The 27,870-nt window shown below is 33.4% G+C and overlaps 1 protein-coding gene and 1 long non-coding RNA gene across 5 annotated transcripts in view; one reads left to right on the forward strand and one right to left on the reverse strand.

Moving 5' to 3' along the window:
* Window positions 1-706: 706 nt before the first annotated feature.
* Window positions 707-5,422, reverse strand: LOC143250912 (uncharacterized). The gene is made up of 3 exons (XR_013028431.1): window positions 5,287-5,422; window positions 1,457-1,514; window positions 707-844 (listed from the first exon to the last, which is right to left on the reverse strand). It is a non-coding gene; the product is annotated as an uncharacterized LOC143250912 (long non-coding RNA).
* Window positions 5,423-6,309: 887 nt separating this feature from the next.
* The window catches only part of LOC143250909 (zinc finger protein ZFAT-like), a 51,879-nt gene continuing 30,318 nt past the window's right edge, over window positions 6,310-27,870 (forward strand). Inside the window, exons 1-6 of one of the 4 annotated variants that reach the window (XM_076502082.1) lie at window positions 6,310-6,425; window positions 13,509-13,804; window positions 14,046-14,420; window positions 16,022-16,189; window positions 17,931-18,132; window positions 18,523-18,718. In XM_076502082.1, the coding sequence (XP_076358197.1) occupies window positions 6,328-6,425; window positions 13,509-13,804; window positions 14,046-14,420; window positions 16,022-16,189; window positions 17,931-18,132; window positions 18,523-18,718 (1,335 nt within the window). In that variant the 5' untranslated portion in view covers window positions 6,310-6,327. Of the gene's footprint in view, window positions 6,426-6,563; window positions 6,718-13,508; window positions 13,805-14,045; window positions 14,421-16,021; window positions 16,190-17,930; window positions 18,133-18,522; window positions 18,719-27,870 lie in introns of those variants that run through there. The other 3 variants (XM_076502083.1, XM_076502084.1, XM_076502085.1) reach the window with 3 other exon arrangements.

Consider the following 27,870-nt stretch of genomic DNA (forward strand, 5'->3'; position numbering starts at 1 on the left):
TAAAATAATTTGCTGAATGGCCCAGCATGGCCAGGTGGTTAAGGCACTCGACTTGTAATCTGAGGGTCACAGGTTTGAATCGCCTTCACACCAAACATGCTCGCCCTTTCAGCCATGGGGGCATTATAATGTGATGGTCAATCCCACTATTTATTGGTAAAAGAGTAGCCCAAGAGTTGGTGGTGAGTGGTGGTGATTAGCTGCCTTCTTTCTAGTCTTACACTGCTAAATTAGGGATGGCTATTGCAGATAGCCCTCGAGTAGCTTTGCCCAAAATTAAAAACAAAAGTAGAATCCCTTACCAATAATGCACACACCCTTGGATATACCATGACGGATCAATATCTGATTGTACTTGTGCTGATGCATTATTTCATCTATTTTGAAAATATCTCTCTTCAACTTAGCAGAAAAACGCCCCTACACCATGATACTGCCTACCCATGCTTCATAGTATGTGCTATACATTGAGGTGTCTTTTACCTTTATTTTGCTGGATAGACAACCTACACTTTTAAAAAAATATATCAGACTTGGACTCATCCATCCATAACACCCTTTTCCATTCATCAGCTGTCCAGTTTTGTACATTTTAACAAATTTCAATCTCTTGATAGTCTTTGGAGATCAAAGTAAAGGTTTTTAATCTGCTACACAACCAAGTATTCCACTCACTTTGAATCTTCATGATATTGTATATCTGGATGCTTCTGTCATTTGGCACATGGTCATTTTGTCTTGAGAATACATATTTATTTCAAGTGGGTTTCTCATCATCATGGATGGTACGTGATTGTTTATCTCATGCCTGACATCATTAGCAGTCTTCCTTCTGTCTCGAAGGCTGTATAAACGAAGGTGCTTAACATCAGTAACGTGTTACCTTAACATTATGTGTGTGATTCATGGTTCTTGTTGTTGATAAACGTTAATTGCAGTTTAAATTTCAACTACTTAATGAATTACAATAGTAATTTCTCTTTTAATCTCATCATTGTTCAAATATACATTTTATCAATTTTATTACAAAAATACCTTTTATAATTTTCTATACATTGTCTACTGGTATCCTTAAAATTTTACTTTTATTCATATAATCACAAATAAAGGCACCATATGGACCAAAAACCAAATTTTTACTAAGTAACACACAATAAAATTTGTAACAAGCAAAAACTGTAGATATTTTTCACAAATTATAGCTGAGTTAATGAAGTAACTCAACATGTATAACTGTTGATATTTGCTTCTAATTACATCTTAGTAAAGACATACATGATTTCTAGATTATATATTTGTGTACAAATTTTAGAACAATTCAATAAATTAATGAAAATTTCGTTTATTACCCACATCATTACTTTTAATGCAAACAAATATAACAGTGGTAGATATTTATAAATATTTTCAGAAACATTTACTGTGATACATATTTTCTTCAAATTTTAGATTTTACCTTTGGCTGTCTTTTTGTAAGAATAAACACTATTAGCCCAAAGTTGAGCATCAGAAAACTGAAAAAGCAACAAGTGTTATTAATTGGAGAAAAACAAAAAGTAGCAAGAGATGTTACAGAAAATGCACTCAAATAGCATACATTTCTGAAATAGTGTATAACTATTTTTCACAAAAAATTCATACCAAGATTTTCAAAATAAAATTATAGAAAAACAAAAAAAAACACCTCTCCCACTTTTCTTTTTGAATTAGTGTTGGAGATGATAAAAAACAAGAAAAACTCGTGCATACTCTGTATAGGTGTATATATTGGTTTGACTTCATGTTTCATACTCTGTACTTAAGTAAATCACCTGATCAAGTAATTCTGGGGGTATTTGCAGTGTTTTAACACAAACCAATGAGGGCATTTTGTTTCCAAAATAACAAAACATAAAAAAGTCAAAGTTATGTTTCCCAAATTACAAGAAAGAAAAAATAATCAGAACCATTTTACAGAAATCTATAATGGACCAGTAAAAATTAATTTAATAAAATTATATTTATTAATGTTATTGTGGTTTATAACAATTTTTCCCCTCATCTATAAAAAAGAAATAAAGTTTGAGATTATTACGTTTTAGGGCAAAAAGAGATTTTAAAAATAGAACTACATTTAAAAATAGGTTTATATAATAATACATAAAAGAATGAATCACTCCTAAACATAAGATTAAATATTAAGATGTCACTTTTCATATTCTATGATAGTCATTATGCTTTTTATGACAATATATACAAAAAAAAATCAGTGAAGTTCAAACTGTTGTTTCATAAGAATAAGTGACATTATCAAAAACTCTATCACAGAATATTTCTCAGCTATCTTCACACTGAAAAAATAAATAAAACATTATTAGATTTGTATTTTATTTTTCTAAGCCAATAAATGAGTAGTTCAAGTGAAGCAAAGGACACATCAATAATTAAGAAAAATGAGTTTAAATTGTCATAGATCTCATAAATGTTTGCAAGTTTTGTATTCTCGTAAAGAGGTTAATGTAACTTTATAACTGTTAATTTGTTCTGGTTTCAAGTTGACCTTGTATTTCTTGAAATATTTAATACATGTTACTGTCAGCACAAATCAATGTTTAATATGGCGTTGATTACTATAATAATGCTGACAACAATTCGTTCAAGTTCTTCAGGTGATTTCTAGATGTTATAATTTGTCATGTGTGTAATGAGAATGACCAGTCATGTAATAGCACACATTGCGCTTGGAAAATACAATCTTTTCCTTACTCTAAAAAACATTGGATTTGGCAGTCTGGTAGATCATTTTCACCTGAGAACATCCAGTAGAAGTGACAATCTGACATAGGTAAACTATAAGTACACACACTGTGTTTATGTATCTCATTTAATAAAGATTGTTCATGTTTTATATTTGTCCAGTCTCGTTATTCTGTTCAGTATCAACTTAGTTATGTAATGGTTCTAGCATTATTCCATAAATGATACCTTCATTGAATTTCTAACTTTCAAGTGGACCTTTCTGATATAGTTCTACAGTTAATTCACCTCAGTATACCACACCTCCACAGTCTGATGGCCATAATTATGTACTACAGCCTTACAGTACAATGCCCATTGTAATAAGTTATAAAAAGGACAACAAGACTATACCTTTGATAAAAATGCTACAAATACAAGTTGTTTGTGGATATCACTACCAAGGATTATCTTTATGCAGATGAATGTCCTAAAAGGTCACTGGAATTTCATCAAGTGCTTTGACAGTGGTTTTCATGAAAACTATTTATTTCAAAATATGGCTGCTAATTTCATGAAGTTTGAGCATTTAAGTTGTTGGTTTTTTTTAATTTCAAAATTTATGTTATACTGTTATTTAACTTATAGGCTTCGCATAGTAATTTAGCCTTCCATTTAAGGACCTGGATCCTTATTGCCTTGGTGAGGTTTTGAAGCCTATTTCTATCCTAAATGTTTTACTGTGCAAGTTTTTCTACTTCTAAGGAAAATGTGGAAGGCTTTCTTATTTAAGATTTGGTGTTCTTTGGCTCTACATTGCCCAACAATCTTGCAGCATAAGTAGTTGTTAAAGCATTTAATAAATACACTATTCAGTCATAAGTGTAATTATGTTAACATTGCACTTTTAAATGGTCTAGGATTTGCCAACACCAGATATATAAATGCTGAGCACACAGCCCATGAAGCCACAGCTCAAATATGTGACAATACAAAAGTGTATCAGTGTATAGAAATCATTCAAACAAAGCATGATTTAAACTCTGCACCTACAAACAAGCTTTTGTGAAAGTTAGAAAATGTTAATGTGGGGTCATTTCAATGTCCAAAAAACTAATGTCAGAAAAAGATGTGTAATTTATAATCTATACACTAACAAAAATGTGTGTTAGTGAATTCATGAGAAATGGACAATCAAACTGGGCATAAAACGGTATTAAGAAGTAACTTGGTAGCTTTGTCACCATGCTAATTCTAAACATATTCATTTATTGTAAACTATAAAACAAAGAAAAAGCTTTAAATACAACTAACAATTTCTTACCTCCCATTTCCTGAAAGTAGCTATTAGCCAAGAGAATTGGCACCCCTGATGTTAGGTATTAAAGATTTTAATTTTCAACAGTACCAATAAAATTAAAGTTACAATTTGATCAACAGATTTATTGGGTATGAATGTAAAAGTTTCTTTTCAACACTAACTGGACAGACTTCTCAATCCATCTTTTTAAGAAAACAAGAAACTGCATGTGTTATCTTTTAACTCACTGCAATGAACTTACATTTACATGAGATTTGAAGAAAGTGCAGTATTAATTCTACTAACATATTTAAGGGCTCATGGTGGTTAATCTTTTTATAGCCTTTCTCCTATATATCTTGTTAAATTGAAAACTGTTGTGTTTTAAAATCATTAAATTATTTTGTAAAAGACTTAAGGGTATGGTGAAGCATTTTAAATCCATAACTTAAATTTACTTACTCTATTATAATATCAAATAAATACACAATACCATGTAAGTTAGCCTAAAATAAAGTTTAAATCCACAATAACAGAACAACACCATATTTATGTGAATACTACTTTCAACTTTTATTTTCATATATTCTCTTCTGGATATCCAAAATGTGTTAGTGAGAAAAATACATACATTATTTTATTGTGGAAGTTTATTTTTCCAAATAATGTAAAGGGGTTCAGCTTAAAATGTCCTTCAAATATTCATGTAATTTGGCAACCTTTGAATTAACGAACTTTCCACAATTCTTCTTTGGATATAATTTCTAGTTTTGTGTATTATTTTTTGCCAATTCTAATTCTATGACCAAAATCCCTTATGAGTAAAAGAAAGCAACATTATTTACTTGATCCATTTTAACATCCTTTTTTATGTTCTGCAAGATTGGCTCTGGACTATATAGATCCCTTGTTGATTTTTTGAGGTGAAATTTATTTGAGAGTAAGAAATTTTTTATGGTGCTGAGATATTTAGAAACCTTGAAATTTTTCAGGTACTTCTCTAAAGCCAAAACATTAGAATTGTGGTTGACATAAAGTATTTTCTAATCACTTTCATATGTAGATGATGCTGTTTACTGGTCACTGTTACAAGAGAATGTTTTATTTTTATTTTGATGGGGATTTTTTTTATAAAACCTGTGGGATACCATAAAAAAGTGTATAATTTTTTTATTTCTTTATCAAGGATCATATGGTGATGTAGACTATAAGCTCTTAAAAACATTGATGTTTTAACCATTTTATGGTGACATGAGAAAAAGTGGACATACCTTAAACTTATAGAGTTTGTTGATTTTCTTTTATACAAAAATAACAGGTCCTGTTTCTGCTCCAGTTATGATAATGTCCAAACATATGAGCGAATCATTGGTTTTTCCATTCAAATTTAAATTTAATAATTCTGAGAAGCTTGTTTATCTCCTGGAAATAAAAAAAAAAACAAAGTTGAAAACCGTTTTTATTATTTGATAAAACAGAAAGTATTTCATTAACCTCAGAACCAGGTTTCTTTGTATTCTGATCCCCTGAAGGAAGTTATTTACTTTTCAAATACTTCATGAAGATAAAGGTTAGGCCATAAATATTCAATACTGTTGTTTGTAATATCATCCCTTGCATACAAGTAAATATATTTATCTTCAATACACATTTCCATAATATAACCTACCACAGGTAGCAGAATGTTTTACATTCAGATAATATTCTTCATAGGATGTCAACTTTATTAATTGATACTTTTGTATAAAGAGAATCAACGTCACATTGACCAACTTTCTTTCATTCATCTACCTATTTTTATTAGAGAAAACTTTATCATGCATACTTAAGAAAACAAGAACTTTTCTAGAACAGATGTTGTGCTGGCCATTTGGATAACGGATAAGGCTTAAGCTATTGATCTAACACAGGGGGACAGCCATGTTTATGCGTTTTACTTTTAGGCAGCCTATTCATTTATGGTAAAGACAAATTGATTCGTTTCGAGGTTTTTTATCAGATGGAAGTAATCAGCTAGTATTTTCGCATATATTTATTAATATCAGGCCTCTATTTTGGAAAAGTGAATTTAACCCAGAGTTAATCGTATTTTTATTCTACACTACATATGGTTACAGTAAATCTTTTAGTTTATTTCATAAATAGGTATAACTGGGATGACAATTTGGTTTGTTTTGTAGTATTTCGTTTCTACAACATCCTTTTTCCTTTTTTTTAAATTTTATTAAGGCTTCACAATGAAACACTAAGTCTCTCATCCCTTCTTTTCAACGAGGATAAAACCGCAGATACACTGGTAACACGACTGGGAAATGAGCGCCTTGTCACATGATTCAACGTCATATCCGATTGTAAGAACTCCTAATTTTAGTATTAGTACTCGGAAAATTCACATCATTTTCGAAACAAGGTATTAACTAATTTTAAATCATTTTATGCAGTATATAGTATAAAATTTGAGTAGATTATTAAAGAAAAAATATTGTGACAAGAAACCTTGAAAAAAGAACTTAAACTTACAATTTTGCAAGAACAGACTACTCTGTGTAATGTATGTGTGAATGTCGGCCAGAATATGGCGTCGATTTAAATGTGTATTTCTCGTACAACTGTTAGTTTTAGCGTTTTCAATTGTATTTATTCCATCATTTTAGGGGAAAACAGAAAACCAGTTTATTTAAGAACAGTGATGCTTAATAGTTGTAAGTAGAATCAGAATTATGAAATCGGTGAACTAAATAGCGGTTTAATGTTAAAATTAAAACTTAAAATGTATATTTTTAATTTTACATGTTTGTTACTGATTGTAACGTTATAATTATTAGTGTTATTGTTAATCATCAACGTACTTTTTATAATGAGTATATTAATGATATTATGATATAGTATATTGAAATTCTACTAGCACTAATAATAATAACAATCTAACATATTTTAGCTTTAATATCGGGCAAGGGATTCTTTACGTTACAGTTTGATATGGACCAAGTTCTAAGTTCTGTTTGAACTGCTTTCTAGATTTGCAGCCAGCACTTTAATTAAGAGTAACATTGGAGTCAGTACTATGTACCATTGTAAATTGTAACCTCTGGGTTTACTGGCACTTTTTACAGTTGATTTTATATCAGTAATGGTACATTTCTGTTTCTGCTGTAAATGTAATGTCTCATTAGTGAATAAATTAGTATAATTCAAATGTTTAGTATTACTGCCTACTACAGTATATGTAATTTTAATTAAAGACAATATACATAGTAATTTCATGAATATTGAATTTTTAAGTGATGATTACAAGTCTGTAATTTTTATAAATATTACTGCATAGTATAAAATGTGAGTTACATTATAATTCATAGTGAAAACTGCAAATCATGTAATATAATAATTTGTTATTTTCATGCTTTTTAAAAAAAAGAGGCATTTTTTGAGTTTGTAAAATTTAAAAGTGCAGATAAGTATTGTTTATAAATATACAGTAAATTGGCATCAAATTTCTATTGAAGACTATTCATATTGCTTGTAATGCAAAAGAAACTTTATTTAGAGAGTTACTGCTTTTTTTCCAAAAATAAGTAGATCTAATACAAGAACTTGGGAGGTGCTAAATGCATCTGACCTGGTTTACACATATATAAAGACACATTTCACTACAAGATGGATCACAAAAAAAATTCCCCTTCCTTCAGAATCACAATTTAGCCACTGATCATGCATATTATGTTTATCTTATTTGCATCATCAGTGTGTACAGACCCTGCTGTAAGTGCAATAATAAAAGCTTAATGTTATTACAGCATACTGTGGATTAATTTGAAACAATATCTTTGGCTGTGCAAGTTTTAAACCTTATTATATGAGCAGGTATATTTTTCTGAACATGTATGAATAAAACTTTCAATTATTTTTAATTGTAGCAAAATTTGTAATGATAGGCCTAGTTATAGTATTTTACTGCATTATCAAAGGTTTAATTATACAACAACATTTGTATTTTTGTAACTGTTTTTATTGTGGTATCTGAAATATGTACATCACAAGGAACTTGACCAATACTGACAGTCTTATTGTAGGTGAAATGCTTCAGAAGTGAACTTTTGTCACTGAATTACATGTACTTTGTTATTATTCCTCCATTCAGTTTCTTTTCAATTTTAAAAGTGAAAAGTAAGAGCTTGTCTACTTCCACAAATAAATTGCATACTTTATTAATCAAGGCTATGTTTTTTTGGAATTATGATTATTTTTAGGAGATACATCACTCAATCATCACACCCACATGTGCTTGTTGAACATCTCATTCCAAAACCATGGGCATTAATATGGAATTCCTCCCCTCTTTGCTGCTATAACAGCCTCCACTCTTTTAGTAAAGCTTTTAACTTGATTTTGAAACATGTCTGTGGGGATTTGCTCCCATTCAGCCACAAGAGCATTAGTGATGTTGAGCAAGAACGTCTGTCTTGCAGTTGGCATTCCAATTTATCCCAAAGGTGTTCGATGGGTTTGAGGTCAGGGCTCTGTACAGGCCAGTCAAACTTTTCACACCAACTTTGGCAAACCATGTCTTCATGGACTTCACTTTGTGCATGGGGGCATCATCATTCTGAAACAAAAAAGGGCCTTCTCCAAACTGTTGCCACAAAGTTGAAAGCACACAATTTTCTCAAATGTCATTGTATGCTGTAGCATTAAGATTTCCCTTCATGGAACTAAAAAGCCTAGCCCAAACTGAAACACAGTCCCAGACCATTTTTCCTCCTCTACAAAACTTTTCAGTTGACACTATGCATTTAAGCAGGTAGCATTCTCCTGGCAACTACCAAACCTAGATTCATCCATCAGATAGTGAAGCATGATTCATCACTTCAGAGAACACATTTCCACTGCTTCAGAGTCCAATGTCAATGTGTTTTACACCACTTCAAGTGATGCTTGGCATTGTGCATGGTAATCTTAGGCTTGTGTGTGGCTGCTCAGCAATGGAAACCCCTTTCATGAAGCTCCCAATGAACAGCTCTTGTACTGACATTGCTTCCAACTTGGAACTCAGTAGTGAGTGTTGCAGCTGTGGACAGATGATTTTTACGTACTTTGATCTTCAGCACTCAGAGGTCCCATTCTGTCAGCTTGTGTGGCCTACTACTTTGAGGCTGAGATGTTGGTCCTAGATGTTTCCACTTAACAATAACAGCACTTACAGTTGAGTGGGACAGCTCTAGCAGGGCAGAAATTTGATAAATTGACTTGTTGGAAAGGTGGCATCTTATGACAGTGCTACATTGAAAGTCACTGAGCTCTTCAGTATGACCCATTTTACTGATAAAGTTTGTCTATGGAGATTGCTTGGCTGTATGCTTGATTTTATGCACCTTTTATCAATGGGTGTGGCTGAAATAGCAGAATCCACTAATTAGAAGGGGTGTTCACATACTTTTGGTGATGTAGTGTATCTTGAACTGTAATTTCTCATTAAGACTATGAGTCATCAATATGTCCCCAAAGTATGCTGTTGGAGGCCTGGTGGATTTCAATCTGGCAGCATGAGTGGAACTGACAGTCACAAATGGCTGCAGGTATGCAAAGTCATTAAGAAAGTTAGAGCATTTAAAATATTTTCTAATAAGACTCAACATTATAAAAGAGAAGTAGATAAGAAGATTGGAAGAACAAAATTTTAATTTTGATTGAGAAATACACTTCTTTCATTTATCCAACAATACACACAGTGTGTTTCAAAATTATTGTCAAAAGGGCTTACAATATGTTCAGTTCTGCATATTTGTGAGAGATTTGTTCAAGAAAGATTAGCAATATTTGTCATGGTACAGAATAAAATACTTATGGCAGGATTTCCATAATATATATATATATATATGTGTGTGTGTGTATATACACAGTTTGTTAGATGAAAATCATGACAAACTAGATCACTTCCATGCCTATTTGGGAAATTTAACAATTGGACAACTTGTATTTCTTTCAGCTAGTCTAAGAGTTTGGCTAAGAGCTCTTCCACTCACCTTCAGTATACTACCTGGAACTTTAAGAACTATATGGCTTATTTTCTGTGCAGCTATGCTACATGTGTCTGAAGGTATTCTTATACCAGATCACATCCTACAAGCATCATGCATGAATGTGATCCCTTCAACAGACACAAAGTTCCTAATGTCATATCCACATTGTGGACTCTTAAAGGAAATAACAAACTGAATTATTTCTATACATGCACCAGTAAGTTAACCACAGAGTTTCTTGTATCTAGCTCTGACATTTTTTGTTAATCAGTAATGTTTTCTATTCTTAAGTTTTCCTCACTACATTCTCAAGTCAGAATTTTAAAACTGTTGTGTAATATAACTATGTCACATTTGCCAGACACTTGTATCAGGCTTGATTTCTTATTCATCACTAAAGGTTCATTATCTGTTATGTATATTTATAAACTTCTGTTGTTTGAAGGTGAAGTGTATTTGAATAAAAAATTTTGACAGCCTCATTTCAGATTTGGCTAAAATGAGTCTTTCTCATGTACTAATTTATCAAACTAAATTGCTAGCACAGCACATGTAATTTTATAAAGAATTTGAAAATAATGTGGTTGATTACATTGTACCTAATTAGTTAGATATAGTGAAAAATCTTAAATAAAATTTTCCCACCCTTCAAAAAAAAAAAAAAAGTATGTATAATATTGACATATACAGATAGATATGTGTCATATTAAATAAAAAATGTAAACATATATTGAATTAACAACAGTTTTTAAATCTGAAAATACCATATTTTTTGGGTATGAAGACAGATTTTCCTATTTAAAAACATCTGATTTATTATACATATTAAAATATTCAGATATGGGTTCATTGACTGTATGGTTTAAAACACATACAAGGAAACCTAAATTCTGTGATCAGTAACAAATCACATGCTTTACAAATGTCACATAGTTATATATCATTAAAGGAAAGGAGACAGAGAAATTTCATTGAACATACTTAGTGCCTTTTTCCAGTTGTCCTGTTCATGAATGTTCCAGAAGAGCATGTATTCATTGGGACATGATCAGTTCATCTATGTCATTCAAGATGAAGACATTTTGGTGTAAGGTATAAAAAATACTTCGGTGAAATCTGTCAGTCTTGCAATGAAGCTGTTATTAAAGAAAGTTGCTGATGTACAGAACTCAATATCTACTTTGCAATTGGAATTTTAACAGGACATTACTTGAACAAGTGTGTAAATAATTGAGAGATTATTCCATCAGAAACTCTATTCAAGGAAAACAATGCCAAAACTTGAATGTTTTTAAGTGTGAAAACCTGAGATATTAAACAAACAGCAAAATCAGGACAGAAACATGAGTGCAAGTTCTAATTTTTGTGATCATTGAAGGTTTGTACTTGGAACATCGAAAAGGCCTTCGACAAGGCCATAATTATAAGCCCTGTAGCAATATACATGGAGGAAGATTCATGTAAATTAATTATATTTGTGAAATTGAGCCATAAAATGGATTAGTTAAATTTCTGCAGAAAATTCAGTTGGAGTGCTGTCTTTTTTATTATATGAAATTTTTTTGGGGTAGACTTGCTCTGAGTTAGTTCTCAGAACAATAAACAAAATTATTTGTAACATACTTATTGCCACATGAATCTATAGTTTGTATTGCTTAATTTGTTATCTTCAAAGATGTAAAAATACTTTCACACAGAAAACTAGAAATTAGATGAGTTCTTATGGCAACAGGATTCCAATGAAAGGAAAACAAAGTCAACAGCTATGTTGAAACATTTTTGTTGCGATATTTCATGTATTTTTTAGACATGGAAAAGGAATACCTCTTGGAGATAGACCTCATGGAAAACACAAACTGTTATTAAACAATTTCATGATACTTGTTGAAAAAAACAAAAATGGGTACAGTAGATGTATGTGTCAGTTACCATACTTATGGATGAAAACTTATTTAACATTATCTTGTTGCTATCTCTAGCTAAAAGTGAAGCTCTAATATTAGATGCATGCCTTTATTGATATTTCATGTATTTTTTAGACATGGAAAAGGAATACCTCTTGGAAATAGACCTCATGGAAACACAAACTGTTATTAAACAATTTCATGATATTTGTTGAAAAAAACAAAAATGGGTACAGTAGATGTATGTGTCAGTTACCATACTTATGGATGAAAACTTATTTAACATTATCATGTTGCTATCTCTAGCTAAAAGTGAAGCTCTAATATTAGATGCATGCCTTTATTGAAATTACGTTTGATTATTACACATGTAGAAAACACAAAAATTCAAAATGTTTGTTAAAAATATTTAGTGGAAGAACATTAGTAAGCATGTAAACACTGAAGTTCATGCACAAGTTACAAATGTGACATATTCTTAATTGAAAGTTAAGAATGTACATAAGTTGGTAAAGTGGAAGCAATAAAGTAAACAGTTATTTTTAAAATTCTTTGTTATCTCATCTTTAGGAAATGTGAAGGATTTTGAGTAGTGTTACTTATGATTTGTTTTTATTCTTCAAAAGTTAGTAAACCTTTTTCCACAGGTTATGATGCCAAAAAACAACAAATATACGTTGTAGATATGTTCAACAGCAGTTCATCATTGCTTTAGACATTATTTACTGCTAAGTAAGAAGAAACTTTTAATCCTAGAATTATCAATGAGGTATGGGCTCTGCTGTCTCTTTAACCACATTTCTCTATAAAATATATGAAATAGCATGTGGGACCATGACTTTTTTGTTATAGAATCCCTAATAATGTATCAGTCACAAAAAATGGAGAGAAAACATTCTTATTTGCATTAATTGCTCAAAGGGTCATCTGTGTATTTTACACAGAAAATGAATAATTTCATGTTTTTTTTATCAGTTCTGTACACTGATTACTGAAATAGGCAAAAGCACAGTAGGGAATGGTAAGAAACAAATAGTAATTTAGGGTTAAAGGAGTGTTAGAGCTGATTACAATTGGTAGACATTGTTCACCATTTATTAGGTAAAAAACAAATACTTGAATTGGTCTCACTTCTGAATAGATGCTGGGAGGTGTATGTTATGAAAAGGACAGCCATCGCTTACAAGAATTCTATCATTAATGCTTTTTCTAACATCCTTACTTCATTTAATACCATGATCTGCAGAGTGAATGGTAGCAAATTACGATAAACAGAAAAAGACAAAAACTTTTATGGTAATTAATGAAACTTCATCATGCTAGTGTTTGGACTACATAGTTCTGTGTCAACACTTGTTCAATCATTTCTCAAAAGAGTAGTTGTTGATATTCTACATATAGGTTTACGATTGCAATCAAATGTTGGAAATAAAAATCCTAAATATGAAATGATAAGGATGCTATTCTAATTTTTATTACACTTCATCCTTTGTTTCATATTTTGGTATTTAATAAAATGGTGGTTTAAATTTTTTTAAGTAACAATTAATATTGTATTTTTTTCTCTATTAGAATGGATGTTTTCATTTGTGGAATTTGTCAAGAAGAGTTTCATGATATTGAAACATTTGTAGATCACAAACAAACCCTAAGTACAATAACCTGTGATGAATGTAAAACTCATTTCCACACACAAGATAAATGGAATCAACACATTATTGAAAAACACCAACACCACCTGGATTTTGAGAAAGACACCATTTCACTAAATCGTGATGTTCAGGCTGAACCTAAGCAAGGAGAAAATCAAACAGTTAAGGAAGAAAAAACAAGAGGAAGTGTAATTCAAGATGCAGTTGAAGCTTGTGGTAGGATTTGTCATGATATGATCAGATTGATAGCTGTTATTAAATAGTTTGTTTGTGAAAATTGCATGTTTTTGTAATACTAGAAGTAGTCTTTGTTTAAAAAAATGTTTTAACAAAGTAATATATTTCTGCTAACAGATCATAAAGGGAGTTTAATATATATATTTGTGTAACTACAAATCTCTTAGTTTTAAACATTAATTAGGTATTGGACAAACTTGTTTATTAAGGACTGCTCTAGTTACAGGCCTGACTGTAGAAGAACTAGAAGGAGTAACTTTTGTTCCTAATCCTAATGGAAACATCACTCTCATGGGAAATATACAGATAGTTCATCCAGTCAGTAATGAAACTGAAGTTCTAGCTATTACACAGTGTCCTTCTGAGGAAGACCTTGCGAATGGAACAAGTCAGATGATTTTGACCCTACCAGAACAATGCACAGCTGTGTCTAGTGATGTCAGTTTACCCAAAAATCCAACTCTGTCCTTGGAGAACTTCACAACTCTTGATTCTGGCAATGAAGTAATGACTCCAGGAGAAGAGAATCCTAGTAGCAGATCTTTAATAACAACTACTAGTGGTACAGAAGTGAAGGAAAATTTCCAATCAATTAGTAAGAGTTAATTTAATTGTTCTTTTGTTCAACACTTAGTACTGCACTGTTTAAACTTTAGGATGGTAAGTAGCATATTACTATAGTAAGCATGTGTGTTTGCAAGTGGTAATGTGTGTGATGGTTACAGTGTGTTTTGTGTTTCCATAGTGAGTATTTTTATTTATTGTAAACTTAACTTTCAGTTTTTTTTTGTCTGTTTTATAAATCATTTAAAGTAATATTTAAATGTTCATCCATTACAATAAAATGGAGAGGAATTTCTATGTGGTCTTGAAAGAAAATAAATGTTATGTAAACATGAATTTTAGGACTACAGTAAATAAGAACTTTACGTAAGTGAATTAAGTACTGATTTTACTTTGTGTGCAACTTTTATGGATTAAAGAGTATATTGGTATTGTTTTGTGATGTGCTTGTTTTGGTGTCATACCTTACTGACTGACATTGGAAACAGAAAAGGGGTGAAAGCACCACTTGTAGCAAGTGTACCTAGTTGATTATCTGAGGATGAGTGGTCATGAAAACTATTTGTAGTGTATCTGTTACTCATAGTTATGGTTACTCATTATAAGTAGTTGTTACTGTAGAATTTTTATCAGGTTTTTTGATAAAAGTTATTATATAATACATAAAACAGTTTTTACTTTATAATTAAAAAAAATTATTGACAGTTCTATAAATAGCACTAACAACAAAAATTAGTTTTGTTGAAAAATTGTGCAGGCAGTACTTACGATAACTTGTGAACTCAAAATTGTTATGTTCCAAAATACTTTTCCGAAAGGGAGAATTGATTTTTTTTTAGTTCTTTTCAGTTAGCAAAAATTTAAAGTAAACAATTCCACGTAAATCTTCCCTCCCCATTATCAAATAAATAACTTTAATGTACTTTATCCATTATTGTGTTGAAGTGAGGTTTGTGAATTGTTTCTTTACCTTCCATTTTTCCAGTTTGCTACTATGTATTTAAAGAAATTATATGGAAAAAAACTTTGCTGCTGTATCGATACTGAGTAGCAACCAATCACATCATTTTATGAGTTGAAATAGCAATTTAAAAAGAGACATTTTCTTGATTATTGATATATCAGTATTGTATTTTTACTGCAGGTTGTGTGCACGTCTTTGTACAAATTAAAACAGAGTATAGCTGGAGATAATGTATTATAATAAAAATACTTTTTGGTTTATTTTTGAATGTATGTTGCACAAATGTGAAGGTGTGGTGTGTGTTGACAGAACTTATGTTGGTATTTGTATACAATATACATATATATCCAAACAAGGGTTGTTGTTCTGGGAAGATGTAATTAAAAGAACTAGATCACAACATGAGTCATTCCATGTCAACTAAGTGAGGGATTTCCAGTTCATGCCATAGATTTCCTTGAAAAAGTTAAGCAAACAACTTCGTTTTGATTTATTCAGCCATGCAGTACAGCTTTAGGATTTTGCATGACTGAATAAATCACAATTAAGTTTTTCCTTGAATATTTTCAAGAAAAGCTATGGGAAAGTTCTTTTTTTTCTGGGTGAGTTGGCATGGAATGACTCGTGCATTTGTATGGTATGCAACATATGTTTTATTATCTTTTCAGAAAACAATCAGCCAGGAGATATCTTTGCCTGCTCTATTTGTCATTGCTTTTCTCTTTGTGAAAAAGAAATTGTTAAACATCTCCAAGATATTCATAATGAGTCAGTAACATCTGGTAGTCCCGAGTCATTGCAGTTCATATCTAGGCTTGCTCCTCTATCATGCAGTAGTGAGTTGGATTGTCTTTTTTATATATATACAGTAATAATGCTGAAGGAAATTGATACCAATAACTTATCTCCTGTATTAATTATCTGTAAAATTATTCATAATCATATCACATTACTGTTAATTTCACTGAACTACAACTTTGTTTCATAAATTGGTAAGCTAAAATTAGTTTTATTGCAAGCAAAGGCTTGTTTTTTTTGGGGGGGATGATAAGTCAGAACTTCTAATTTTATCTTTAAATTTTAGTAATTCTGTAGAAAATATGAAAATAATTTAGTCATTCACCTGTTAGTTATATTAACTTAAATTAAGTGCTACCCAGTGGAGAAATAAGGAATTGTTTTTAATTATTATACTGTATTCACATTACACATTACAATTTTGTTGTAACAACTTCTGAATATTTAAATGAATAATGAAGTGATAAAATTCATTATTTATGATTTTCATAGTGTTAGTACTTCTTTTTATTTTTAATACTCCTATCAACTCATAAAGTGATATATTGATAAACTTTGTCTGCAAAAATCTTGTTGTCCTGTAATATATTAGTTAAATCAGTTAAAACAGTGTCTTTTGTTGTAATGTGCTACTGGAGTAAGATAGTAAATATATGTGTGAGTATTAATAATAATACTTACATGTATTTTTACTATCTAACTTCCAGTGAAGGAAAACAGAAAATCAAAGCATTAATGAGTATAGCTAATCAAGTATAATTATATTAACTTATGGAAGTTTCTGTTTATGGTATGTCTAAATATACTGAAAGTTTTGGTAAATCTGAACTCAGATGTAGGGATTTAGTAACTTATGAAAATTCTGTTTGTAGCACTTTAGTTTAAAACCTTTTATCAAACTTGGGATTTTTTTTTCAATGATTTTTTTTTATTAACTAATCACAAGTAAACAATTTACTATAATGAATGTTTTTCATGGTTTTATGAAGCTTATGCAAACAGACATTTATCATGTGTATTTTATAAACTTAGAAAAACCTTTAATAACACATGGAGACAGTTATTATTCTGTACCTTTTATTTTCCACTTCCAGTCCTGTAGGATGATGAGCTGAGAGAAAAACAATTTTTCCCATGTATTTGGGAATATATCGTTTAACCTATTTTGGATCGTTTAATAAAGTAAAAGTAGAAAACGCACTGTAGTTTAGTGTCAGATATTTGTCACAATACATGGCTTTGAGATTAGTGACATATAAGTTTAGCAGAAGTAAATTCCCAATCTCTGGGCACTGTGAAACATTTTTGGATATGGTACAGACCTTCAAGACATCTAAAATACTTACACTACTATGGAGAAGCTGGACATTAAGGCTGAATTTCTAGAAACTTTTATACCAGTATTCAATAGACTTAGCAAATGAATGCAACAAATTAAATGCTAAGCAGAGATACTTTTGCTAATGGAACTAAAGTTTGGATGAAAAAAGTTTATTTTTTTTACCTCATTAATTTTATTGTTATTCAGTAACCTGTATATACATTTTTTTTTTTCTATTTTAATGCAAACTTAATCACTGTATACATTATTAATCTATTTTTATTGGATGAGGTTGATGGAAATTTTGTTCTCTGTTGTATCCTGGGCTGCTAAACTAATTTTAATGAAGGTTGTATATTTTCCATTTTTGATGTGATCTATGTAGTGATCCACATTCAAAATATTTGCTTAATAAACTCTCTATTTTTTTCTCTGTATTCTCAAACCTTTCATTTCAGATTCAAGTGTGACACACGTGGATATTAATTCAGGAACAAAGGTGAGAGAAAAATTGTCATTCACACCAGTTGACACAACAAGCTCTGTAAACACTACAAGTGTCCGTCTCTATTTGGAACCGTTTAGTGAATCATCTCAAACACAAGAGGGACCACCAGTTAAAAGAAGAAGAGGAAGGCCTCGAAAAAGCGAACAACAGAAGTATGCTTTCAGAATGTTACAAGAATAGTTATTATATTTTTTACTTTCATGCTCAGTTTTAGAAAAAAAAATTGATTTGCTTGCAGAAATAGATTTTTTTAACTGGTAAACTATGAACTGTATCGATTTAATATACAAGGTCATCACAGCTGTGTTAGTTTTTATTTAATTTTTTTCTATAATGGTTTGATTCCAAATCTATGTATTGTTTCACATTTCAATAATTTGTTAAGAAGCCCATTTAGAGCTGTATGTTCTAGTTCCTCCTGCATCCTGGTAACTTTCAGTAATATTGTATTTAAAAGTTAAGCATTGCAGGTGTATTTTATACAGTAAGTGCTAGAACAGTTATTTTAGTGATGTTTTATGTATAAATGTGTACTTTCTCAGATCAATAGAGTTATTGCAACCAACACAACCAGAAAAGTTCCCTGATCCTCCAGCGCCTCCACAACCTGGCCCGGATGGACGTTACTCTTGTACCAAGTGTCAAAGGTCTTTTAACAAGGAGCGTCACCTCTTAGGACACAAGTGTCTGGGTGTAGGAGATTATATTGATCCTTTAGTGAAAATTGAAGAAAAAGAAGCAAGTTTTATATTAATTATGTCTCATGTTATAACATTTTAATGATGTTGTATACTGCATTTCTAATTTTTTCTTACAGAGGTGATTCATTTGATATTAATTATATGATTAGACTAATTTTAGACTAACATGCAAGTAATTATACAGCATCCTTCACCAGTAGGCATGTGACACAAGCCCTAATGTAACTAGCACCCTTCTCTAATCATGCACATGTTAATCATTTCTCAGTTGGTAGTCCTACTGATTAGACATGTTTTTTGCTCATGCTTTAATTAACCTATACACATGTTTATGCTTTCATGTATTTCTGTGGTTAATTTGTAATTTTATGTTTTTGTTCTGTTTCTTGGAGGGTTACGACTTACTGTATTTTATCTTCTCTCATTTTTCAATTTTGTAAGTTAAGTACTCACAGTTTTAGTTGGTCATGAGGCAGCAGAATTTATGACCACATCAAATGGGTCAATACCATGATTTTTGTACCATAAAGTAACAGCTCTGATCTGTTGGGAATTGACCACTTTCCTGCTATAATCAGAACACACTGATGATTGTCCTAAAAAAGTTTTCAGTGATCTTTCATTTTGAATTTGGATAGCCTTTTTTCTCCCATCCTGAATATGTCTCTTGGTTTTACATCATTTCTGGGAAACTTGCCCAGAACTTCTTTCCCTTTGTATTTTGTATTCAAGTATGTCATGTTCTGTAATTGTCTCTTGTTTCCTGTGTTCAACTTCTGCCCTTCTAAAATTTTCTGATCCCACCATCTTGTTTGTCAGACTGCTTCAATGGTATATGGCATGCACTGCTTCCATCCATGGTTCCTGAGTCCATTTGTTTCTTCTTTTAAATTCTCATCTCTCCTGACACCTTTCTGGGTTGAATTTTCCAGTCAATTTACTTAGTGTTTTCTTCTCATCAGTTTCATCACCTTACTATGTCTCTGGCTGCACACTTCTATCTTCCTTTGAGGAATGTCATCAGTGCCATAAGTGTTTATCTGTCATGGTAAGTACTCTATTTTTATTTTTCTGTGCAGGGGCCTTTATTACATATTTGATTTCCATTCTTTGGAAAGTGTTGTCCGACAAGGTAAAGTTAGTCTTAAATCCTCAATGTGCAATCTGTGAATATACTAGATGACTGTGATGTTCAGACTCTTCCTAGTGCAGACTTATGTATAATTCTGTATGCTGCCAAGTGTTGGTTGATTGACTCTGTTATCATCTCTATGCATAAATAGCAAATGTAGAAACAGAAACAAAATAATACATCAGAAGGTTATTTTAGCCTATCATTGAGATGGGATATTCTACTGGACTACTCATAGGTGTACCTCACAGTCTTGCTTGATTAATTCTGTTCCTTCTGGACTGTATACAGATGGAATAGCATGAGTAAAGCAGATAGGGATCTTTGCTAATCTGTGATTATCCCTGGTGTTGCACTCGTCTTAATGCAGACCTGATGTACAATTCCAGATGCTGCCAAGTGTTGGATGAAGCATTTAGTCAACTTAATCACTCTGCTTTTCAGTATTGGGTATTGAAGTAACCAAGTACACTATCTTCAGTGTTGCAGTCCTCCTGGCTCTCCAACACATTTTTTTTCCTTCTTCTAGTGGGGTATGGGAGTCATTTCCATTCACCAGATCCTAGTCACTTGTGTGATGTACCATGACAGACTGTCCCCTTGATTGTGCACAATACCACTTGATTTGACAGTAGGGCAGTGGCATGATGCTTTTCCTATCACAGACTTGTTCTACAATTCTAGATGCTACCAGGTGCTTAGATTTTCTCCTTTCTGTGCTCCTTCAGATGTCAGTTCTCAAGAATCAGATGATGATCAGATATGGTAAACTCCTTCTTCCAGAGACTGGACAATAAATTTCCAATACCACCAGGTTTTGAACTGGAGATGCAACTCCAGAATTGCAGTCCCTCTTCCTGTCATCAACTGGATGTCAGTTTGCAGTGGATCTACGGTTGGTTGTGTAGAGATGTGCACATGTGAAGATGGGTTCTTGGTATGGGAGCTCCTTTAACCTGTATTTAAGATGAAAGGTGAAGGACCCCCTTCCTACTGCAGACCCAATTCACAATTTTAAATGTCACCAGATGTTGGTTAAGGTTCAACTCTCATTTATGGTCTGTCATGCCCTAGTCATGTTTTGGCAAAATACACTGCACAACAATTTTTTTTAGGAGTTTTGCTACCTGAAAAGTTTTTGCTGATTGTGACAGGTACCTGGTGGGTATGCACAAATACAGTTTTGGTTTTGCTTCATCACATAGGAACTCTGAGAAATAGACAGTTAACTGTTTACTAGCAATAGCGTATTTAATTGCGTTTATGTTTCTAATATGCTATTAAGTTCAACATAATTAAAAGTGTTTTGGTCCTGATTTTCGCTTGTATTCAATGTCCGGTGCATCACATTGCAGTGTCCAACAGTATTCCGCACGCATTGATGGATTCCAGTTGCCCTGATATCGTTTTTCCATTGTAGCAATGTTCTGGTGAAACTGAAGATTTCGATGAAATGGTACGTGATGGGCAAATATGGATATGATTTTCGTGATCAGCAGCCAAAAATCTATAAGGAACATCCAACAGTGTTCAAGAAGCAAAAACTTTGTTGTGCAGTGATATTAATCAAAGGTGAAGAATATACTTGGCTCATAAGTGGTGCAATTTCCCACTGAAGTGTTCTTTTAATTCCTTATCACACCTCATGGCCTTTTGGGCAGCCCTCTACCAGTTAATTGTGGGATTCTAGCTTTTTGTGAGAAAATGTAAGATGTCATGATGGAAGTTAACACTTTCCTGAACATTAAAAGTATTTCCAATAGATACTTACCTCTTCTCACATTTTACATCCATCCTTCCCACCTCCATTGTGAATTGGTATGATTAGTTATGACCAATCTCAAAATGATTTGTATGTGTACGATTAGAGAGTGCATTAGTTATGATAGGTTTAGTGTTGCACTCCTGTTGGTGCAGGATTGCTGCATGCTAGTTTGCAATAATAAGTGAGAAAAACAAGGCTAGTGTTAAGTGAAAACTTGTGCCAAACTTGTGTCAGTACAAGTTGAGAAAGCTTTTTGTGATCAGGTACAAGTGTCTGTCAGAAATACATTTTAAGTTTAGGATAATGTTAACTTTTCTTTGAGGATTTGCTTGTTTTTTGTTAGGCTTTTTCTCTGTCCCTTAGAGTTGAATACTAGAATATTTTTAAAATATTGATTAAAATCTTAATGTGGATATTTGCAACATGGTTTTTTGACATTTACATATGATTTATTGGTAACATAAATTCCTGTACTACCCCTGTGTTATGGAAGCAACGTTGACTATAATTCTAAAATGATTGTGTGTATCTATATAAAATTGGCAGGATTTTAGTTTTTATTAATATGCACAAATCTGTTGTACACATAAAATGAGCTATTTTACAAAAGTATTTGTTCTCAAGATATCTCTGAATTAACAACACTAGTCTGACTCAGATTCTGACAGGTCAGAGTGTAAGTTGGTGTTTCATGTAAAAATAAAAATACTTTTGTTCATCATACAGTTTGCATTTTATATATGAATAAATCTTAGAACCTTCAAATGCAGGGCTTAATTTTAAAGAAACTTTTAGGTCATCCAAAAGACAATCTGACCTGTATCAAAGGTTGTTTGGAAAACAAAATATGTAGTCCCTCATAAAAGATCCATTAAAAACCCTAAAAAGTTCCAATTACAAGAATTATGATATTTTTTACATCTTATTTCTTTCCAAAAAGTACAACTAATGTTTATTTGGTAATCTTACACCTTTATTCAACCAATGTTTGATGCCTTATTTCACAAGAAATTTTATTACATTAGAAAAAGTAAGCCTAAACCATGCTTATGTTAGATCGTATCTTAAGGAAGCAAACAGTCAGTAACCTGTAAACCATTTAAACAGAAAAAACAGTCTTGACCAATCACATTCAATGTTTTCATTTTAACCAGCTTTACCTACCTGATACCCACCAAATACAGGAAAGTAGAGTGTACAAGGTCTGTTCAAAAAATACGCGGACTGACGTCATAAAACAAAATGTACTTTATTCAGAAGTTACAGGTCTGGGACCCCTTCAAAGAACTCTCCTCCCCAGTGCACACACTTATCCCAACGGTGTTTCCACTTGTTGAAACAGTCCTGGTACGCTTCTTTTGTAATGTCCTCCAGCTCCTTCATCGCATTTGCCTTAATCTCGGGAATCGTGTTAAATCTTCTTCCTTTCAAGGGTCTTTTGAGTTTGGGGAACAAGAAAAATCACAAGGAACAAGGTCAGGTGAGTAGGAGGGTGGGGATGAACAGTGATCGAGTGTTTGGCCAAAAACTCACGAGTGCTGAGGGCTGAATTTCGCAGCAATGCGGTGCATCTTCAATTTTTCGGTCAAAATCTTGTAACAAGATCCAACTGATATCCCACATTCTTCAGCAAGCTCCCTGACAGTCAGACGTCGATTTGCCCACACCAGGACGTTGATTTTGTCGACGTGTGGGTCGTCAGTTGATGTGGAAGGACGTCCAGGACGCTCATCATCTTCAATGGACTGTCGACCATCCTTTAAACGCTCATGCCACTTGAAACATGCCGTACGCTTCATAGCAACATCACCGTAAGCCATGTTAAGCATAGCAAAAGTTTCAGTCGCAGATTTTCCAAGTTTAACACAAAATTTCACAGCAAGTCGTTGCTCCTTCAGGTCATTCATTCTGAAATCCGCCAAACGAAAAAATTGCACTTCACTTAAAACCACGTAGCTAATAGACAAATGAAGATATCTGCAATCGGGAAATGGCGTCGTAATCAGCTGCTTTGTGCGAACCTAGCAACACCAAGCGGATTCTCCTGGAACCAACTGGAGCCATGCAATTCAAACAGTTCGCGTATTTTTTGAACAGCCCTCGTATAGCAAGACTAGATTTGCATCAGAACCCTCATGCATACTACTTTGCTGTAATACATTCATTTGTACACACACACACTGCTAGCCTTTTATTTATTGTTATTCTCTTGTATACTCATCAAAACTTTAATAAAATTTGTTTGTAGTTATCATTATTGTGTTCTGCTTAATTGGTGATTTTTTCTATTTTTCTCATGATAACTAGGCCTCCCTTTTTTCTTAGACTCTAGATAATCCCCTCGAGGTGGATTCCTGTATGTCGTGAGTGGACCTCCCAGAGAAGGTTCTGTACTACTTTCAGTTTACCTCCTCTGGGATCTAAGCATCCACCTGCATGTTTGCCATGCATGGTGACCCTTGGAAAGGAGGAGAGGATTCTGGTGCTTGAGAGGTCCAACTCCAACACACCACTTTGGCCTTGAATTCTTGTAGATGGGCAGTCTGGGGGGTGGCCCTTCCAATATCAGTCAGCTAGTCCATTTAGGCCAGGGTCAACTGAGTGCCAGCGTAGGACGTCCTCAATGGGTGTAGTGAACATTGTGTCTGATACTGGTATTTGGGTATAGTGCTCACGAAACCCTGGTGTTATTGCAGTGACCTTATGTGGCACTGTAGTGCACCCCTCATAGGGCTCCATAGTGGGTGAGGTCAATGGGCACTGAAATATTCTTTTTTTTTTTATTATGGATACCGCTCAAATAAAAAAAAAAAACAAGCATGACAGCATAGAGAAGAATCCGACTACTGGCAAATGACCACTCATTGATGACTCTGTACGGTCAAACTCACAACTTGAATCTGTCTTGTAATTTTTAATTATACATTCTTTAACTGAAAAACCCTTAGGGCAGATGTCTCCATTTTTTATTCAGAAAGGTTCAGAAGGGCTTACTGGCTCATCTAAATTGGTAACAAAATTATGGTCTGGGGACATTTTAGTGGAAACAGCTTCATCACAACATTCTAAACTCCTCTTGAAATCGAAGACCATTGGGTAATATACCCATTGAGGTTACTTCTCATTCCAATTTGAATTCTTCCAGAGGAGTTCTAGTTGAGAGGGATTTAAAGACCATTCCAGAGTCAGAGATCCTAGTAGGTTCCAGCAGCCAAGGTGTTACAGCCATGCGCCGAATTTTTACTCGTAGAGATAGGATTTTAGAACCAACAAATGTTCTAATATTAACATTTACAACATCACGTCTTCCTACCATAATCAAGGCAGGATATCTGAATTGTAAGGTACAGTCTTATATTCCTAACCCTGTTAGATGTTTTCATTGTCAATGATTTGGTCACTTGAAAACATCTTGCTGTGGTTCCTTGACCTTCACCCGTTGTACTGGTGTCAACCATGATGCTTTTGAATGCCAACTAGAACTTCATTGTGTTAACTCTAATGGTTCACATCCTTCCTATTTTACTTCTTGCCCCAAATGGAAGGAAGCAGTTCATGATATTACTTACCCATAGGCTTGGAAATTATTATTCCCAATTCCATATCGGACTTATACTGCTGTAATCCATTCCACTACTACAGTAGGAGTCCAGACAGACCTTTCTGTGCCTCCTACAGAATTCTTAACAGCACATCTTAATCTAGTACCCTCCAAAATCATCAAAGTTAACGAATCAGTAACTGCTTCTAGCCCCCACTAGTACAGCAGTATGTCTACAGATTTACGATACTAAAATCAGGGGTTCAATTCCCCTTGGTGGGCTCATCAGATAGCCCAATGTGGCTTTGCTATAAAAAACACACACACATCAACTTCTATCTCTGTCCCTACTACATCTTCCAGTCATTGCCCAACTTCACCTTGTTCAAGCCCAGGTGTTTCCATGGGGTCTTCTTCTCCTGACACCCCAAAAATAAAACGACCCATTTGTTCTTGCCCTCAATCACTGGAACGTATGTATACAAACTTTTACCTGCCTACTTGATCCAGAGCAGGATCACTAGAGAGTGACCAACCTACATCCAGTAAAGAAAAAAAGTGCAGTCGCAAACAGAAGGTCTCCTTCCCATCCTCTCCTCCAAAATAAATAAAAATGGTCATGCTAATCCAATGGAACTCTCAGGGTTTTTAATCGATTGTGAATAGCATCAACAATTTGATTGACTTTTATCATCCCAGATGTCTTTCTTTGCAGAAAACAATTATGAAACTTACTAATACAGTCACGATTTGACAATACTCCTTATACCAAAATGGCAGGTTGTGTGTAGGACATGGGGAAGTAGCACTTCTGGTTGATCAACATGTGCCCACTCGGTCCTTGTCATTGAATACGTCCTTGGAGGCTGTAGCCATCCATATCTCCTTGGGTCATACCATCACAGTTTGCACTTACCCTGGAAAAAATTATCATCCATCAGACCTTGATGCCCTCATTGAGCAACTGCCAACCCCCTTTTTAATTTTGGGGGATTTTAATGGGCATAATCCCCTCTGTGGTGGTTCTAGTATTGATGTGAGGGATCATGATATAGAGCATATACTCCTGAATCACAACCTGTCTCTCTTCAATACTGGCTCTTACACTTATTTTCATGCACTTAGTCAGTCAATAGATCTTTCTATCTGTTCTCCTTTGCTTTTCACTTGCTTTTCTTGGGAGGTTGACATCAATCCACAGGGTAGTGACCATTTTCCTGTCATATTAAGAGAGATTGGCTGTGATCAGTGTCACCTGACCTGTGTGCCTCAGTGGAAGTTGGACCAGGTCAATTGGCCTTCTTTCACTGCTCTCTTGGAACTTGATCCTGCCATCTTATGTAAATCATCATATGATGTAAGTGTAGCAGCAGTGAGTAACTGTATTGTTCAAGTAGCTGCTTAGTGCATTCCCAAAACCTCTACATTTTTCCCATGGGATCCCTGTCCTTGGTGTAATTCTGGTTTTTCTATAACACAAAAAGCTCAGAAACATGCTTGGGATAAATATCATAAATATACCATGCTTTCAAACTGCATTGCATTTCAGCTTGCCTGTGCACATGCTTGGTGAGTTAGACATTAAAGCCAGAAGGAATCTTGGATTAAATACACCTCCAGCATTTCTGCAACCACTAGTTCAAAAGTCATGTGAGATAAGATCTGGTAGGTGAGTGGATGGTATACTTCTGCCCCATTTCTATCTTAATATTCAATGGCCATGAAGTTGCTGGTGCTCAGAGTATTGCCAGAACTTCTGGTTAATGTTTCTCTCATGTATCTAGCTTTTCAAACTTAGGTATTAAAACACGAGTTAAACATCTGCCTCTTTCCTTTTCGACTGATCATCCCTATGACTCCAATCACCCTCTTACATGGGTGGAACTCAAACTTGCACTTCATCAGTCTGGCAATACATCAGTTGGACCTGATGATATACATTATGAGATGCTACAACACCTTTCTCCTCCCTCTTTTTTATTCTCCTGGCTGTCTTTAACCAGATATGGCAGAAGTATATCTTTCCTGATGCTTGGCACCAAGCTATTTTACTCCCTATTCTTAAACCTGGGAAGGATCCAAAGATTCTTTTGAACTACTCTCCCATTGCTTTAATGAGTTGTCTCGGTAAGACTTTGGAGAGAATGATTAATGCTCATCTTGTTTGATTCAAACAACCTTCTTTCACCCACTCATCGTGGGTTCTGAAGACAACGCTCCATGATAGACTACTTAATTTTCCTTGAAACATCAGTCTGAGAAGCCTTTTTGAAGGGACAACATCCTGTTTCTTTTTTTTTTTTTTTATTTAGAGAAAGCTTATTATACAACATGGAGATATGGCATCTTGCAAGACCTTCACTTATACAGATTGCATGACAACTTGCTGCTTTTTATTAAGCATTTTTTAATGAACTACCGATTCCAGGTTGTGTGGGCTCAACACTTTCCCGTTTTTTCCCACAGGAACTTGGAGTCCCTCAGTGCTGTGTTCTGAGTGTCACACTTTTCATTATAAAGATTAATGCCATCAGTGAACAGCAATCCTCTACAGTTACAAATGATCTTTTCATTGATGACTTTCACATCTACATGTCATTCATTAAACATAGAGGTTTATTGAATGGCAGCTACAAACTGCAATCAATTATATACCTAAGTGGACCACAGCAAATGATTTTCAACTTTATATCTCTAAAACTATTTGTGTACATTTCTGCTGCCAACGGGGAGTATTCATCCAGATCCAGA

The sequence above is a fragment of the Tachypleus tridentatus genome, chromosome 5 (genome assembly GCF_004210375.1).
Source record: "Tachypleus tridentatus isolate NWPU-2018 chromosome 5, ASM421037v1, whole genome shotgun sequence".
Lineage (NCBI taxonomy): Eukaryota > Metazoa > Arthropoda > Merostomata > Xiphosura > Limulidae > Tachypleus > Tachypleus tridentatus.